Below are 20006 nucleotides of genomic sequence, written 5' to 3' on the forward strand. Positions count from 1 at the left end.
ACCCATTGTAGTCATATAAAATAAATTTCCACATTAACTATATTTCAAAATTTTCAAAGCAAGAAAAAAATTGGAAAAAAAAAGATGTTTTAATCTGAGTCAATTAGTTTTCTGTATAGCGGGAGACAGTTTGTTTTAATCATTAGTCCTTTGGAATTTAGGTGGATCATTTGTTATTCAAAGTTACTTAGCTTTTCAAAGTTGACTATCTTTACAATATTGTTCTTATGTCATGGATTGCTTTCCTGATTCTGCTGACTCCATATTGCATCAATTCTTTCCAAGTTCTTTTCTGAAAACATCCTTTTCATCATTTCTTTGCTTTTTCTTTATATTCTCTTACTGATAAAGGGCTTCATTTTCATTTGTATGTAAATTATTTCAAGATATATTTATTTAGTTCTATTCTCTCTCCTGAACTTCAGTCTATCAGTTACTTTGGGGCAATTCAGATTGGATCGTAATAGGAATGTTAAACTCAACATGCCTAAATAAGAATTCATTCTCTTTACTATCAAGTCTCTCTTTCTCCAATTTCTATTGTTATTAGTACCTGGTCCTTTCAGTAATCTAGATATTATCAAGGGGGAACAATTGAAGCAATTTTAAAATGATGTTTAAAAATGTTTTTGAAAATGTTTTAGGGTGGTCTAGTTTTGGGTTTGACTATGACAAATTCATGAAAGTACCAGCTCTGATCCACATGTATTTAGGGCAAAAAAGGCTTATTAAGTATTGCTGTGATTGGTAGAAGCTAAGGGGGAGAGAGATTAGCAACAGCAGCAGCTGTCATTAGAGAATAAGTAATAAGGAAAGTTATAGAGGCAAGAGAGTTTGATGGGGGGGGGGAGGGTCATACTCTCCAAGAGTGGACTAGCTTCACAAAGGAGGTCAAGTAACTCAACTGAGTAGAAAGTGAGCTTTTAAAGTTAGGAGAGTGAGTGGCTCAGAGAACTGAGATGAGGTACATGAGGGGCAATAGCTTAGTGACTTAATTCTTTCTGGCTAGGTTATGGATCCATTGTTTTGTTGATGGGGGCAGGGATTTTTGTTTTGTCTTGGGGGCAAAGATTTACTGGGAATTCTAGCCAGGGAGGGGAAGGTACTTCTATTAAAAGTTCTTTTACCTCATGTCAATAACTTAGGGATGGGGATAGGGATCAGTGTAGAGGGAACAGATTAATTATAGAGCATATTTTTCCATCCAATATTTCCTCTACTACAGGCTCAGAACCTTCCTGTTATCTCCAATAACCCCATTCACCCTATATACCAAAACAATTGCCAGATATTGTAATTTCTTTCCACACAACAGGGGTGGGGAACCTTTTTTTTTCTGTGAAGGGCCATTTGGATATTTATAATATCATTCACATGGGCCATAAAACATTATCAACTTAAAAATTACACTATGTTTGCTGCCAGACTAAATGATTTCAAGGGCCTAGGCTAGACATTCTTTATACCTGCTCTATACTATATTTCATGTACATATCCTCTTGATCATAGAAAAATATCATTACTTCAGGTTATTAGCTTTCTCCTGAAATATCACTTTAGATTTCTGACTGTTCTCCTTGTCTGGAGTATCTCCTCTCTCCAATTCATCACATATTTTATTGCTGAAGTGATTTTCCTAAATTGCAGGTTTGATTATGTCACAGAGACATATTGACACATAGATACACACACATACACATATCTCCCTAATACTCTACTCAGTAAATTCTGGTAGCTCTCTATTATTTTTAGGATCTTTTTTTGTTAAAATTTAAAATTCTTAATCAATTCATTCTTTTATTCAATTTTATTAACATTCTTCTCTTCTCTGTGCCCTCTATGTTGCAGCCTATTTGTTGCTCCTCTCCCACAACAAGCAATCTTCCTTCTCAGCGACTTTTTATTCTTTTTTCATGCCTGGATTGTTGAATTGCCACTTTTTACAGGAGATTTTTCTTGTTTTTGTTTAGTTTTCAGTGCCATATCCTAAGATTATGTCCATCAATTTTATACTTAGCCAATATCCTCTGATTTATATGTGTTGCCTCTCTCATTTAAATGTGAACACCTTGAGGGCAGGGATTTTTTGAAGCCTTTATTATGTTTAGAGCTTAATAAATGCTTAATATATATTTGCTAAATGACTTCTTCTACAAGGGAAAAGGTGACTGCTACTATATGGGGAAACCGTGGGGAAAAAGGTAAGGTAAGAGTTGGGGAAATTACCACCATCTCAGTGATTTTACAGCTAAAGGAGCTGAGATATTTTCATCTTAATTCCCCTAATATGCCTTCAATTCAATTAATTTGGTATTAATTTTTACCTTCATGTTAAACAAATATATGATTTTATACAGCTTTACAGAATAAGGATTGGAAAGGATCACAGAAGGCTTTTTTTATCCAACCACAAGAACTCCTTCTCCAGAGAGAGTTCTAAAGAGAAGGAAATGAATAGTTTTCTGAGGTAGCCAGTTTTGAATAAGTTGTTCTTTTTCTAATTTTTAGGAAAGTGTTTTTTTTTTTTTAACAACAAACTTAAATCTGCTGGTCAGCAACGATAACTTGTTCATCCTGGAAGCTAAGAAGATATCTAGTCCATTTTCCATGTTATGAACCTTGAAAATGCTTGAAGAAGCGTTAATATTTCATGATAATTTCTTTTTTTCTAGAGTACATATTCCCAATTCTTAAATGAGCTAATTTCAAATAGATTACCAAACAATCAACCAGTTTGTTACTTTCCAGTATGATTATACTTAGGTTTAGTCTTAATGATGTCATTTATTGCTCCATATAGTCAGTACCTACATAATTTCTTTTCTGATGTATTCATTATATGAAAATGAAGCTTCTGAAAAGCCTTTGATCATTTATATTTCTTGAAAAGTATATTATGATGATGATATAACAGTCAAAATAGAGCCACAATTTTTTTTGAAAGATCTTATACCAGCTAATGTTGACATCAGAGTTTGGATTTTGATCATAATGGAAAAACTTCCTCTTATAACAAAGGAAAAAACAACCAGGCAAATAAGCAAACAATGCCTCTCCCCCTCCAATATCTCTAGTGGGTGGGGGACCCACCCAGGTTATAACTCTTATGAAACAATGAATTCTAGCAATCCAGCCTTTCTTTACTTTAGTGGAAATAAATAAGATTGATATATCTTTCTGATTCTTAATAAATGATAGAATTATTTGTAAAGTCATACAAACAATGATGATTTTTACATTACTTACTTGAAAGCCAATATCACTTTAGAGGAACTTCCTAATCCCGCAAAGAAAGAGCTCAGAGTTTGCACTGCCATAAAATAAATAAACTTTCTTGAACAATCGTCTGTCCTTGAGCATTGGCCCAAATGAGCTGAGATGTTTCTGGACTGAAAATTGCTTGCTTCAATACAGCTACAGTTATGGAAGACCTAAAAATAATTTAAAAAATAATTATAAATGCACTTACAAAACACAATATAGAGCACAAAATATTTCTTTATGTTTAAAAATGAAGAATGCATCAATTAAACTAAATACTGGAGATTTCTAAAATCTCCTCAGGTAGATATCATCTCTAAATTGTTGTTTTAAAGTTTGGAGATTAAAAAGCCAAAGAAATCCTCATTTCATACATAAGAATACTAAAACTCAGAGAGAATTGAATTCATCAGGTTGATAGAGATAATAAGTAGTAGGATTGGAATTTGAATTCAGTCTCCTAATCCCAGTTCAGTGGTCTTCAGTGTGATGATTCATAAGATTAATAGCTTTCTTATGACCCTTCCTTTATTCTCTATATTCTGATCTATTATTGAAAAATAGTTGGAAGCATCTATTACTTTTATATTCATAATTAAACAAAACATAGAGAATAAAGGAAGGGTCATAAGAAAGTTACCATGTATTGTCTAAAATTCAAATCAAATACCATTAGTTGGTCATTTTAACCTAAATGATTTAACCTGTTTATAGTTTTCTTTAACTCATCCCTAACACCTCATTTCTAGGTAATTTCACTGTAACTCACTCACTAATTTTTACCTATTAGTTCTCATCTACTTCTTATTAAAGAGGACTATTGACTCACTGCTGTGCCAAACGATGTGGTAGTATTTGGGAATAAAAGAAATTTGAAAAAGAGGAAATATCATCTCTACTCTTTTATTTTTGCAAGGCAATGGGGTTAAGTAGCTTGCCCAAGGCCACATAGATAGGTAATTATTAAGTGACTGAGGCCAGATTTGAACTCAGGTACTCCTGACTCCAGAGCTGGTGCTCTATCCACTGTGCAACCCAGCTACCCCTATTCTTACTCTTGAAAAAGAAGAAATATTGAGAGAAATAAACTGATTTCCTTTCCACTGTTATCTTGCACTTCAACCTCAGAAATGTAGATGTCTTAGATTCAATATAAATGCTTTTTCTTCTCTCCCAATTTCACCCAATGGCTATCCCATGGAAAAGGCATATTAGGGGAATTGAGATGAAAATATCTCAACTCCTTTAGCTGTAAAATCACTGAGATGGTGGGAATTTCCCCAACTCTTACCTTACCTTTTTCCCACCTTTTCCCCATTCTTACTACATGCATGTGTGCTTCTCCTCTTTATAAACCTGACCTTTACCCCTGGTACTGCTGCTCTTCTCTGCCCAGTTGCACTTGCAACTGTCCTTAATCTCTCTCCCTTACACTGCTCTATCTCTTTATGCTACTTGCATGAATTCTTGTTGTTCAGAGATTTTGGTCACGTCTGGCTCTTCACTTGGGGTTTTCTTGGTAAAGAGACTAGAGTGGTTTGCCATTTCTTTCTTCAATAAGAGTAAGTAACCATAACCAAATAAGTCCTGATTATTATTACAAGTATATAATTTATGTTTTTTAACTCAATGAAAGTTTCAAGATTGTCTTTTACTCATTGTATCTAAAAACAGATTTGTGAAAATACTCATATATTATTAAATAGAAGTCAATATTAATAAATAATTAAGAGAGTAATTACTTAACTAAACACATTTCTTTTCCTATCCCTGATTAACTCCTCATTGTAGAACCTTTCTTAGAAAAAAATAGTTTTCTATTCAAGGATTGCTGCTTATCTAGAACATTAATTTTATTATTGTTGATTTCCTACTTTCTGGAAGGTCTCTAACTTACAAATTACATTCAAATGTCATAATATTAGACACATACACAAACAAGCACATATATATATTTGATGCAAGGAATTATGAGAATATGATGCAGGGAGTTATAGACATAAGAGATTTGTAATTGGAAACAGATTTTGTAATCCTTTATACTATTAAATTTTGTAAAAATGTTATCTGCTCCTGTGATATAAATTAACTCCTATTGTTCCATTGTTAAAAGTAAATTCCTAAAGACTCCTCATTCCCAATCCCCAAATTCTCCTCTTTTAACCTGATTTCAATGAGGTAGAAGGGGAGCAATTTCCCCTTTGCTCACAGTCTCCTGATCTTTCTATACCCAGAGAATGGTCAAGGTTATTAAAAAACTAGCCTGGATTCCCCTTGGTGTGCAGACTCCTGGAGTCTTGGCCCAGTGGCCTTTCCCTGGCAGTCTCTCTGTTGGTCTATCTGTCTGTCTGTCTATCTGTCTTTCACTCTCTCTCAAACCCCACCTAACCTTTTGTTATTCTCCTGTCTCTAGCAGCTTACAAAGGAGGAGAAATGATTCTAATCTCTAACTTTGCAGGCTTCTATAATAAATTCTGAAGAGTTTTTCAAATTCCAGGGCTGTGTGTGAATTCTTCTACCATTCAAGGCCTCTTATTCTTAAATTGGTGATGCCCATCCCTGGCAATATATTTACAAAGTTAAAAGATATTTGACGGTATGACTTTAGAGTCTGGTTTTATGTATGGGAAGGTCTACTTGTATCTACATATTTTACTGCAATTAGAAACAAATATATCTGAAAATGTCTCTGTATTCAGCAGTAAACCAAATGATACCACTCTTGTGATTTGGTATATTACTGAACTGATTACTTGTTGACTGAACTGAATACAATTACCCAATTAAATCTGTATTGATTATGATGCAGAAGACATAACCATTATAACATTTACCAATTTTTCTCCATGACCTACTGAAGATTTACATCCAGCCAAACAGGGGGATAGATAAGTAACTCCATTGTCCCCACAGACAGGATCCCATAAGTTGGCATCACAATTACAGTCTGAGTTGCAGAAAGAAAATGAGATGTTTTGAGGATGTGTCCTTGAATCATTCCTGTAAACCAAAATGTTAATATTTATCAGTGATAAGAGGAAAAAAAAAGTTGTCTTCTAATCTGACAAAGAAACAAAGCTGAAATATATCAAAAAGGCAGTATTTCAAAATGTATCTTTTACTTCTATAGTTACAAATATTGACAAATATCACAGACAACAAATGTAATTAAGGAAACAAATGTAACTAGTTATGAATTATTAAATAGAGGCTACTTCCTAAGAAGAAAGTGCTAGTATCATGTGCTTAGATTTGGTATCATTTCATTCTAGATATCATCCTGGATAACTCATTCTCTTTCTCTGTACCTCGATTTCTTTATTTAACCATATCAAAAATTCTATGAAAGTTATTCATATAGATGAAATATATATTATATAATTTTATCATATAATATTTTGTATAGCCTTACATCATATAACTAAATACATTATAACATCATTATACATTGTTAGCATCATCTTAAAAGCTATAGTTTATATAGTGGTTTAAAGTTTGCACAGTGTTTTTCAAATATTATCTCCACAAAGCCTTGGAGAAGGAAAAAAAAGGTGCTATTATTATTCCCATTATAATTATGAGAAAGCTGAGATGGTAAGAGGTATTCAATTTGCCTAGGTCATTTAGCTCTTTAGTGTCATGCTGAATTTGAACTCGTCTTTCTGATTCTAGGTATAGCATTACATGTACCTTGCTCCCTTGAAAAATCAAGGGAGACTGAATAAGTTCAAATTTTCTTGAACAGTATGGTCTGAATCTACTTGAATTAATATTCTTGATGTAACTAACACCTATCACACCCAAATAATGCATTCTAAAAATGATAATGTTCCTGTTCCTTTCTGAGTTGCAAGAAAAGGAATACTTTGTTAATATACCATTTGGCTATTTCTGGGGACAAACCAAGGAGCATTCATTGAACATTTAAAAAACAATGATTTTCAGCACAGACATGAGGAACATTTATATCAATGATGTCTAGTCTGTTATCTATGCTGGGAGGTGAGATTGTTGTCTGAAATAATACAAAATAAGTAAATACTGAGGTACTAAAGTTAGGAGTTGAGATGGTGTGCACTGTAATGAAGTTATTGTTTCATTTTTGTGAATGAATACTACTTGTTCTTATTTAATTAAAATTGATCAATACTAATATTACATCACTATATTTTTATTTTTATCAATAATAGTTACATACCCATCATAAGTTACTGTTAAGCCAGCTACTGAACTTCTTCCACAGTTGAATGACAAAAGCAGTGCATGAAGAGTAAAAGAACAAATATGACAAAAGAAGAGTAGTTTGATATTTCCAAGGTTTGTCAATTTAAATTTTTTAGAAATAAATCCTCCCAAAAAAACTGAAATACTAATAACAGGCATTCCTATTACTCCTGGAAAAAAGAGGGGAATAAAAAAATATTGAAAATATGTAACCATAGTCTCTAGCATAAGTTGGGCAATACAGACATTTTTAAAAATTGTAATATTAAACTCACTAATACATTTTCCTATTCTCAGAAAGGCTAGACTTTAATCTGATCAACCATTCCATATTAAAGGAAGCCATCTATTCAATTCAATGACATTAGTCATAGACCATCCCTCCCCAACCGACAGGAAAGGATACTTTCTGTTTTCAAATAAAGGTCATAGTCCCTTTTCATTTCTCATTAACCTATGTTTGCTTAAAGGTCTTGGATCACTCCAATAGTATTCTTAGTTACAACCTAAACTGAGTTCACACTAATAGCCAGTCAAAATACATTTTTTAAGAATATCCCTGGTTGGGGAAGCTAGGTGGTACAGTAGATAGAACACCAGCTCTGGAGTCAGGAGTACCTGAGTTCAAATCTGGCCTCAGACACTTAATAATTACCTAGACCTAGCTGTGTGACCTTGGGCAAATCACTTAACCCCATTTGCCTTGCAAACCCCCCCAAAAAAGAATATCCCTGGTGTCAAGCACTGTAGTAGATGCCAGCAATAAAAATATGTGTAGAAACAAAAGCAGATCTGTCTCAAGAAGCTTGGTGAAGGAGACATTAGCACAGATTATTTAAGCAAACACATAGCATGAGATATAAGTCCCTAGTTATTCTGTATTTTATAGCAGCCAATAAACTGATCAATTAAAAAACATTTATTTAGTATTTACTATGTGTAAACCCTGTATTACCCACTGATAAGCCAAGAAAATAAATGAATAAAAAAGACACTGTCTTCAAGGAGCTTACTGTTTAATGGAAAAAAGTGCATATATATGTGTATATATATATATATATATATATATATATATATATATATATATATACTTCTGAAATAGTTGCAAAATAGATATAAAATCTAATTGAAGAGAGTATGAGCAACTAGGAGATGGAGAAAGGTGATATATGATATATTGAGTTTTCTGGTTTGCTGGTTTATTTAATTTTCAGGCAAGTACCATGAAGAGGTTGGGTACTGGTACAGTGCTTTTTCTATTTATTTTTTTATCATGTATTCAACATGTATACCTGACCAGTTAATATTCTAAAATGAAGTTAAGAAATTTCCTTTCACTCTGTCTAAAAGGGCTAGTAAAAATGACTCAATGGAGCTTTCAGATTACATGACCAATAAGGTGATGTATTATTTTCACTGATTTCTACAGTTTCCTCAAAATACCAAAAAAATTATGCACCTAAGATAAAACAAATTCAGCTGTTTTCATAGTGCAGGAACCTGGAATCCAAAAATAAGATGGAAAAAAAAGATAGCAAATAAACCAAAGAACTAATGCTCCCTGACTCTGCGATTACTTAGCTCCCTTCCCCTACTCATCACAATACCAGTCTCAGGGTTGCACCAGCAAACCCAAGGGTTCTACATAGGTTTACATCAAAATCCATCCCTATATTCCTGCCCCTTTCCTTAGTTACAGTACTGAAGAGCCTTGGATCTAGGTTGTGGAAGTTTCCCAGGACCTCAACAGCTAGCTTGGCCATAATTTTTCAAGAATCAAAGTCAAGTGTTTGCCAAAACCCAGTAACACCAAGGCTAAAGACATGGAAAGCAGCCTTGGCCAAGTGCAGTCTCTACCAATTAAAAAAAAACAGAAAAAAAAGAAACTAAAAAATTATGTTCATGAATATTGATATAAAAAATTTTAAATAAAATATAAACAAAGCAATTACAGCAATATATTTCAAAATTCATATACTATGTGCAGGTGTGATTTATGTCAGGAATGCAGGCCTGGCTCTATAGTAGGAAAACTATCAGAATAATTGACTGCAATCATAACAAAATTACAAATATCATATATTTTTTTCAATAAATAAAGAAAAAGCTTTTTAACAAAATGTAATACTCATTCTTATTAAAAGGAATATAAAGCAAGCAATAAATGAAGGTTCCTTAAACAGTAACTACCTAAAACCATCAGCAAACATTTGGAATGGGGATAAACTAGAAGCCTTCCCAAAAAGCTTAGGAATAAAGCAAGGATTCCCATTATAACTAGTATTTCATATTGAGCAAAAATGCTAGCTATAGCAATAATAGAAGAAGAAACTGAAGGAATTAAAATAGGCAAAGAGGAAACAAAACTGTAAATAATATAGTAAAGTCAGGTAGTAAGACTTACCAAGTAAAAAATTCACCTTAGAAACTGATTGGCCAAAGTGTTGTTCTAAATATTTTGGCATATAAGTAATATAGCCAATAAAGCTACTAAAGGTAAACACTGATGAAATCAAGTAGATAAGATACATCCAGTTACTAAGGATACGTTTCAAGGAATGGAAATAACCTAAATGAAAAAATAAAAAGCTTTGTTGAAAAAGATAATTCAACATATTCAGGAAATAGCCCCCCCTTTCCTTCTATGGGAGGCTTAGTAGTAGACTTGGGGACAAAAAATAATCATAAAATCATAGAATTCCTAGAGTTAGAGTTCAAATTCAGCCTCAGACACTTGATATTCACTAGCTGTGTGATCTTGGATAAGTCACTTAACACTATTACACACACACACACACACACACACACACACACACACAAAGATGATAGTTGTTCAAAGTCACACCATTAGGTAATGGCATGATGATTGTAAAAATTCAGTTCTTCTGATTTTCTCCAGAGAGAACAATTTAATTGCTTTTTTTGTTATAGATTGATGCATCGTTAGATATTTCAGTCATTCCTTGGCAAGGGGGTGGGAGAACGCTATTTATCAGGGATGGTGCCAATGTATCAGTAATTATACAAGGTTACTTCCTCAATATTTCAATGTATCTATGGACATATCAGTCATAATACTCTTGCCTTTGATAGAATGCATGTTGTGGAGGCTGGAGGGGCTTTCTCATTCTCTGAGCTTCTGGCCATGTTTTTCTATAGATACTTCAAAAAAAAAATAAGATCCAGACAACTTACTCCTGGTTTACCTTTGGGTTATTTCTATCTTATGCATGAATGATGACTTTTCATGTTATTCCTTAGCCCTTTTCCCCCTTTATTTTGGAACTATACATTTCTCTTGGTGATATATCTTTTTTTCCTTTTCTTCTTTGGCTCAATTATACCTATTATAGAATGACTTATTGACATATGATTGTCTGCTCTTATGCTAATAAGTAGCCAAATATTTTTAGTTTCTTTTTCAGATAAGGTGCAGCAACACAATAACCTTGCTAAAGAATACCACTCTCCACTGTGCTTTTGTGTGTGTGTGTGTTTGTGTGTGTGTGTGTGTGTGTGTGTGTGTAAAGAGTCAGGAAAGTAGGAGGATCATTACATTTGGAACAAAGGATAAGGAGTATGAGAACTAATTTTTTAAAAAGCTATTGGTGTTTGAAGGACTTTGGGGAAAAAGAATGATCTTATAACTAAGGAAATTTTCTCTAAAATGTCTAATTCTACCCTGGACTATGAAAAATTAGAAGATAAATTTAAACCAACTGTAATTAGGAACATGTTATCATTGTCCTTGGTTTTGGAGTCAGAGGTCCTGAATTTGAGTTCAAATGCTCTATATCACCTTGGGCAAATTACTCTATTCCCTGGATCCCTAGTTTTCTAAATTAAAAAAAAATTGTAGGGCAGGACTAGATAATCTTTCCACTCTAAATCCTATGATTCAGTTAATAGATATTTTTTTTCATTTATTAAAATAACTCTCATTTGACTAACAAATTTCCATAAAATAACTTTCTGCACCTACTAGAGGGTACAAGGTGAAGCTCTTTTTAGCATATAAGGCAAATTGCAGACTGTGAGATAAAGCTTCTTTGAATTTCTCTTCAATTTACTTTACCCTAGAAAGGGAAGATATGGTTTCTAGTCTTGACTTTGTCACTAATTCTATATACTTTGGAGAAACCATTTAATTAGACCTCAGTTTCTCATTTGTTAAATAAAACTATTGTAAATAGATGATCTTTAGCTTACTTTTAGCTCCAAGACTGCATTTTCTCTCTTTATCTTTGTAGATTGCACATTTAATGTGAGACATTAAAAAAACTATCCTATTTTTCAGTGACAATTTGAATTTTCATTTTTTTCTTCCTATCACCCAAGTATGCACACTAATTTGCTTCCCTCAATTAACACAGACAAACAGAAGTTCCAAATGTGAAATTTATACCTGACAGATCTTTAGGCTTCTTTATTTGCTCTGGATTTTTAATATTTGTCCTTTGGCTTCCACTTTCATTAGTACTGGATATAACCAAAGATGATGAAATTTTCCTTTCTTGTGTTGGTTTCTTCAGAGACTTAGGAATAAAAAAGAATGGTATTCCAGCAGCAATACTAAGGATTCCCATTATGAGAAAACCAAGCCACCAAGCACCAACCCAACGGGAATCAGTTGGCTTTATTGTCAATGTACCTATAACAAAATAAACAATGCAAATATGCATGATTTTAAAAATTGCTATCATTTTCTTTTATCAAAATTTAAATCATCCCACATATTTTTATCGATTAGAAAACTCATCCAAACAAGAAAAATTCATATGAATAGTGGATTAACCAAAAGGCAATTAAAACAATGAAAAATATTAATAGTAAAATTTCAATATATCAGAACCATATGGAAAAAAATAATTCTATTTATTAAATTCTGGTGTGACAAACACATATTGAGTACTTGCTATGTGTAAAGGTCTGTATTACAATAACAAATTAATAAAGATGAAATAAGACCCAGGTCTTGTCTTGAACTGTTTGAAGTTTAGGTTTTGGTGAAGCAAAACAATTAATCCCCAAGTTGTGATGGAAAAATCCCAAATAATAGCACAGAATTATACATTCTTTGAAATAGAATATATTTCTAAAATATATTATAACAAACTCATTTAATTAAATAATAATACATTTTAATACTTCAGAAATGTAGAGTGGCTTATTGAATTTTGAAGAAGTTTTCTTTAACACTTGATTAGCCCAGAGGGTTAAGGCTCAAGCCATCTCTTCATTAATGGAATTTCCTAGTGCCTTCTGCCTAAATAGATATGGCTTTCTGACTATTTAAGGGAATTAAAGAGCCATCTATGAGAACTTAATATCCCTTATACTTTGCAGATTGTCTCAAGGCTTAGTGGGTCATTATATTTGGGGTTACTAATCAGATACATTTCTTCAAGTAAGAGGCTAAGGAATTTTATTTTTGTTAAGAGTTGAATGACCTTCTAATAAGTCACTCATCCTTATGAACCTTAATGAATAGAAGACTAAAAGGAATCAGACTTAGTTGAATATATCACTCATTTTTTTCAAGTATTTAGCTAGGTTGCTCAGTAGAGAAAATGTTAGTGAATACATTGATCACCTTCCTGAATTCAAATCTGACCTCTGTTTTGTGATCTTAGGAGTCATTTAACTCTGCTTCATTTGCTCCTCTGTAAAATGAGCTGGAGAAGGAAATGGTAAACTACTCCACTGTCTTTATCGAAAAAAATAAAGAGTTGGATATGGCTGAAATGATGTTATGGCAGAGAGACATGTTTAGTTTTGGTCCATCTACTTATTATTGTGACACTTAATGGCAATGCCATCTCTGGTAAATTCTAGCCAGCTAGAAGGTTTTCTAATAAGAGTTCATTGAAGGACTATTTTCCTGCTTTCCAAGGATCACCTTCCCAGAAAATTAGTTGTCAGCTAATTATTTCTGTAGCAACTACATTAGAGTATCCATGAAGTTATTGAGATTGGGGATAATATTTTAATTCACCTTTGTTTAGTGCTCTACCAACAGTAGTTGCCCAAGAATATTTGTGAATTTAATTAATTGAATTGAATAAGATTGGAGCTGGAAGTCAGGTGATCTGGTGCTTTGATCAGTTTAATCACTAATGAACTAATGTCTCAGTTATAACGAAAATACTTGATCGGGGTTAGTCATAAATTTTTTGGTGGTGGGGAGGATATGTATTTGTTTAAAGAGTAACAAAAAACAAACTATATGTGTTTTGGAACAGAAAATTTTTTGGGGAATGAATCCATCTATCCATGGGAAAGTTGGACTTCTACCATCATGATGGGAATGTTCTTCAGTGAGCTTATACCTGTCTAAGATGTTTCCTCTGTTTCCCAGACCTATGGAGGATAAGCTAAAAATAAGAAATAAAAGAGCACCTATCAATCACATCCAGTCATTAGTTAAGCAGAAAACACATAAAAAGTGCATTAGGTGATAAAAATTGTCAAAACAGTGTTAGTCTCCCAGTGTGGATACAGCCTTTAGTTAAGTGAAATGGTTCAAACTAATTTCAAATGAAGTAAAATATTCAGGGCATCTTATCAACCACCAAATTACTACCTTCATATAAAGTTTTACTTTCATATAATATTCTTCCAAAGGAATGATTTATTCTGAAAAATCCCTGTTGGGTTCTGGGTAGGAGAAATTGTTCTAATTAGTTATCATATATTAAAAAACATCGAAATGATTATTTGAATATGTTAATTTCAACTGGTTTTGTTATAATTATGTACACACCACCAAACTTTTTCTTGTTACTGATCTCCAGGTTTACCAATTTTTAAAAGCAGAAAAATATATTACCTTATAACATAATATTGTTATATAGAATAAGAAAATAAATTACTCAGAAGAATGATGACCAATTAATAAAATTCCATTAATATTTATTTGATCTGGCACTTACTTAAGTCTACATATCCAATGTCCACATACAGTTTTGCACATAATGATCCCAGAAGAAAACCAGCTACCGGGCCAATCATTGCTAATGAATTCAAAATGCCTGAAAATGTTATAAAACAATTCAATCATTATATATAGCCTCTTCACCACAATATTTTTTAATGATCATCTGTTGAAGAAATAGATATCTTTAAAACAATACCTTTTTTTGAAATGAAAACTGATTATTTGACAAAAAAAGTATAGGAAAACTAAAACAGTGTGGCAGAAACTAGGTATAGATCAACATCTTTCATCTTATACCAAAATAAGGTCAAAATGGCACATGGTTTAGACATAGGAGGTGATAATATGCAAATTAAGAAAGCATAGAATAATTTATCTGTGAGATCATGGGGAAGAGAAAAATTTAGGACCACTAAACAAGATATAGAAAACCTTAAAAATGAAAAATCAATAATTTTAATTCTTCAAAATTTAAAAAAAGGTTTTTACCCAACAAAACCAATGCAACCAAAATTAGAAGGAAGCACAAAACTGGGGAAAATTTTTAAAGCAAATACCTCAGATAAAGGCCTATTTCTCAAATATAGAGAACTGAGTCATATTTATAAGAACACTAATCATTCCCCAATTGATAAATGATGAAAGGATATGGAAAGAAGTTTTCCAATGAAGAAATCAAAGCTAACTATTGTTTTATAAAAAATGTCTTAACTCATTATTGATTAGAAAAATGCAAATTAGAACAGCTAGGTGGCACAGTGGATAGAGTGCTGGCCCAGGAGTCAGAACCTGAGTTCAAATCCGGCCTCAGACACTTAATAATTACCTAGCTGTGTGGCCTTGGGCAAGCCACTTAACCCCGTTTGCCTTTCAAAAATCTAAAAACCCAAACCCCCCCCCAAAACAACAACAAACAACTCTAAAGTACCTACCACCTCACACCTAGCAAATTGGATAATAAAACAAAAGAAAAATGGTTAAAAGTTAAAGTAGGCATAAGAAAACTGGGACACTAGTGTTCTATTGATAGAGCTGTGAACTAATTCAACCATTATGGAGAACTATGCCCCCCAAACTATAAAACTGTGCATATCCTTTGATCCAGCATAACTACTACGTGTATATAACTAAGAGATAAGAAAAAAGGAAAAACATATATTTGCACAAAATATATTTATAGCAGCTCTTCACAAGTGGTTAAAAAAGTGGAAACTGAGAGAATGCCCATCAACTGAGAGAAAAGAACATGTGGTATATTATCATAACGGAATATTATTGTTCCATAAGAAATGAAGACAGGATCATTTAAAAAAATCCTGGAAAGATTTATATGAGCTGATATAGAGTGAAGTAAACAGAAGCAATACTACACGATGAATAGCAATACAATGATCCAAGATAATTCCAAAGAACTCATGATGGAAAAATGCTGTCTCCAGAAAATGAAATGAAAATGTCTTAATATAGACTGAAGCATGCTTCCTTCCTTCCTTTCTTTTTTACCTTCCTTCCTTCCTTCCTTCCTTCCTTCCTTCCTTCCTTCCTTCCTTCCTTCCTTCCTTCCTTCCTTCCTTCCTTCCTTCCTTCCTTTCTTTCTTTCTTTCTTTCTTTCTTTCTTTCTTTCTTTCTTTCTCTCTTTCCTTTTGTTTCTTTCTACCAGTTTTCCTTCACAAAATGACCAATATGGAACTCTTTTAGATGATTACACATAGATAACCTTCCTCAGAAAGGAAGGAGGGTAGAGGAGGGATAGAATTTAGAACTCAAAACTTTAAGAATTGAATGTTAAAATTGTTTTTACATGTTATTGGGGAAAATACAATCTTATTTAAGCAAAGCAATTACTTTTCATCAGAAGAAGATACTGATGGCATATTGTTATGAATATACTAAAAGCAAAACAGATTTAAAACAGTGATTATATGATAACTTCTTCCAACCCTCTTACTGGTAGATGATTATGCTAGTATTATTTAGTCTCTGGATAATGATATGAACTCTAGTGATGGAAGAAAAGGCAAGAGAGGGTATACTGAAAGGCCATTTCAATCATGCAGATATATAATACATATATATATATATATATATATTCATCTCACAGCTTTGGTCACATGACCTTTAGAAAGTAATGAGTTTAGTCTATGACAATATATAGCATAGACAATTATTTCTCAATGGGCTGAGCCCCTATTAACAAACAATTTAAGGATGTGCATTAATAAGGGTCAAATTGAGAGATAGAGAGAGAGATCCTGCATATCTGTCATCAAAATTTTAGGAAGTGTTAGTAGATGATAGTCAGAAGTTAGAGAAAAAAGTTGAAGCCTAGTTTCTATATATAGGAAATCTTTTTCATCAGAGAATTAGGGTGAAGATTACAATTTCTTTAGTACTGTATTTAGAGTATAGCAACAAGGAATAAGAAGTTGGTTTTAAATTTCTTATAGGTCAAAGAACAAGAATTTTTATCTTGGAGGAGCAGAGGAAAGAAAAATCACGGTAAGAGAAATTTAAAAAGTTCTCCTTCAGTCATGTAACGTTTATAGCCATACTTACAGTTGGAAAAAGACCATCGGTTTAATGAAAATTAAATCTCTATCAGTTAAAAACTTAAAACTATGCTTAAGTCCAGCCATGTTCAATGGGCTTGCTGAGTCCAGATGAAATCAAAAAAGTGGACCAGGAAGGAAGGTGAGGTAGAAGTAAGAAAGAATATGCATTCCCCCCCCCCCAAGTTGTGCATGTAGGATAAAGACTGATAGTTGCTCCTCTTATAATTGTGCTCTTCATTATTTTAACCATTTAAAAAATTCTTTAGTAGTAAGATAATTTAAATCCTCACTGTTCTCTAAGAAAGGATTCTTATGCTATTTTCAAGAATCAGAAATTAGAGTAATATGAAAACTGTCTTTTTCCAAAAACTGAATTGTACTAAACTAATATCAGCAGGGGTTTCCAATGAATCACGTGATAATTTGCCCTGGAGAAAGTCACAAATGTACATTACCTATGTAAAAAGAAGTATGTCCTTCTTTAACAAAATTATCAATGAATGTGATTCCCAGAGGTGTAACTGGAGTTTCCCCAATCCCACGTAACATGTTTCCCATCAGCACATATATCCATGTGGGTAAGCCAGATTCATTTTTGCAGCCTTTGAACATAAGAAGTTTGATTTGTTAGCATTATATACTTACACATCTATGATATTATTCAACTTGAATATGTCTATATTTATTTAATTTGACCTTAATATTTTAGTCCAATTAGATTTTAGATATATTTTCATAGTCAACTAAATAATGTACCTTTGTAGAAATATATTTGTCCTTGAAACATTTCTTAATTTTTTTTGCATTGACTATCATTAATGCTTACCTGACTCTAATAGTACAGATGATCTTTTATTGGCAGTTGAGTTGAGACCAGTTGAGCAAGGAGTGTAGGTTACTGTTGAGTTGTTAAGTGGTTTAGTATTTAATGTTGAGTCATACCTGTAACTATGAAAATATAATTGGATTATTAAAGGATTAGCAAAAAGTTATTCATATTTTATATGCCTCCATCCTATAGACCAAGTTTATCATTCATTATTTTCATTAAGTGGATAATGGTGGATAGTAATTCATTAGTAGAGCCTGCCCATTAGCAATAAAAATATAGTCTTTCCCAAGGAGACTTAGCAAGAAAGAGAAAAAGAAACACTTGAACGCTATTAAAGGAATGAAAAAAATCCTTTCCTATTGTATTTGTGTGTGAATTTGCAATTTCTATTTGGTGTGTGTGTATATATATATATATATATATATATATATATATATATATATATGTATATATGCATATATACATATATATATATATATAGAGAGAGAGAGAGAGAGAGTCAAAGGCATGTGTACTAATTGCTTATTGTAGGAATGTTAGTTATTAACTAAGCATTAAATTGATCAGAAAGGCAAATCATAATCATTTAACAATCTTGGGAAGAACATAGTTGTGCAGAAGATGTAAAACCACAGAAAGAAAAGGAAAAGTATATAAGTCCAATTTGCTTTACTTGATGTAGTCAATTAGACATGATGCCTTTTGCCCAAGAGTTAAGGGAATGGGTATTCAGTATTCAGCTAGAATGACTTATCTACATTTGATTCATTTAACCAACACAAATTTATTAATACCTACTTCATGTTAGGCATGGTGAATATAAAGGTAAAAATGAAATAATTCCTGTCCTTAAGGTCTCTATATTCTATTTAGAGAGATAATTTGTACACAAAAGTATATATATATATATATATATATATATATATATATATATATATATGTATGTATATATTCTACCAATTCTCATCATCTAGCAAACATATATTCCACTTCACTTCCCCCAATCAAGGTCTATGGGATGTCTTGGAATGGCAGTGAGATACATACATCTACTCTTTGCATAGAACTAAATTTGCTATCAATAAATGTTATATTTAGATTGATTGTTGTTGGTCCTTGAAATCCTGAAGCAGATCAACAGATTCATCTTGGTTCTGACATAACTTTTGCCAAATAATATAGTCACTACTTCCCCTAAAACAATTCTGTTTAATGCAATATAATTTTTGATTATTGACTGAAAGTTTCACCCAGGTTAAGATATGTATCACCTACATGCAGATATGAATATGCTTACATGTACATATGTATGCATGCATATCTATATGTGTATACTTTAAAACCATGTTCTATTGTCTTCAGAGATAGACATTCTGTAAATTTCTTTGATAATCCACTCTAATGTCCTCAATAATGTCCTAAATAAAGAAGAAATAAACTTAATTCAAAAGATTTATATTGCATATAAATCTTTTGAATTAAGTTTATTTCTTCTTTATTTAGGCGCTCTGAGTAAAATGTTTTGTTCAAAAGTTTTCTGTGTTATTTGTGTAGAAGGCAGCATCAAAAAGAAAAGAAAATTATTTCTGTTCCAAAGATAAGGCTTGATAGGTTTAGCTGTCTTCATCTTAAAACTTGAATAAGTAATTTCTCTTCCTTTAGAGGAAGTTATAGAGCCTAAAGAATGAAATGGATATATTTAACTTTAAGTACTACCAAAATGTTAAAAGAAATCAAGTGTTATACTCTATTTACTAATAATGCCTTATGAAGTATCAATTTCTAAAAGTTTCTAAATTCTAATTGGATCCTTTCATGTTTATTTTATTTTGTTTTTCTAGGTATTTTTTTTTGCAAGGCAGTGGGGTTAAGTGGCTTGCCCAAGGCCACACAGCTAGGTAAATATTAAGCATCTGAGGCTTTGAATTTGAACTCAGGTACTCCTGATTCCAGGGCTGGTGCTCTATCTACTGTGCCACCTAGCCACCCCTCATATTGTTTTTAAATATGACATATCTATCCTATTATATAACAAACAAGTAATCAAGAAAAAAACGTTCATTGACTAGACTATCCTATTGAGGTCTGCTCCTATGTGTGTCTCTCTTTTTGTAACCAGACTCCTAGTAGGAGTTGTATATAGTTTGTGCATTCAATTTCTCTCCTTTCATTCACTCCTAAACCCCCTGCAAACTTAATT

General features: G+C 32.4%; 1 protein-coding gene across 2 annotated transcripts in view; it reads right to left on the bottom strand.

Annotated features, from left to right (window-relative positions):
- Window positions 1-20006, bottom strand: part of LOC141493240 (solute carrier organic anion transporter family member 1B1-like) — a 71423-nt gene that overhangs the window by 18781 nt on the left and 32636 nt on the right. For both annotated transcript variants that reach the window (XM_074194315.1, XM_074194316.1), the window contains exons 5-12: window positions 17801-17922; window positions 17430-17576; window positions 14418-14516; window positions 11891-12136; window positions 9890-10054; window positions 7460-7655; window positions 6096-6261; window positions 3247-3431 (exon numbers count right to left, since the gene is read on the bottom strand). In XM_074194315.1, coding sequence (XP_074050416.1) covers window positions 3247-3431; window positions 6096-6261; window positions 7460-7655; window positions 9890-10054; window positions 11891-12136; window positions 14418-14516; window positions 17430-17576; window positions 17801-17922 — 1326 coding nt within the window. The remainder of the gene's footprint in view (window positions 1-3246; window positions 3432-6095; window positions 6262-7459; window positions 7656-9889; window positions 10055-11890; window positions 12137-14417; window positions 14517-17429; window positions 17577-17800; window positions 17923-20006) is intronic.

Source organism: Macrotis lagotis, chromosome 7, assembly GCF_037893015.1.
Source record: "Macrotis lagotis isolate mMagLag1 chromosome 7, bilby.v1.9.chrom.fasta, whole genome shotgun sequence".
NCBI lineage: Eukaryota > Metazoa > Chordata > Mammalia > Peramelemorphia > Peramelidae > Macrotis > Macrotis lagotis.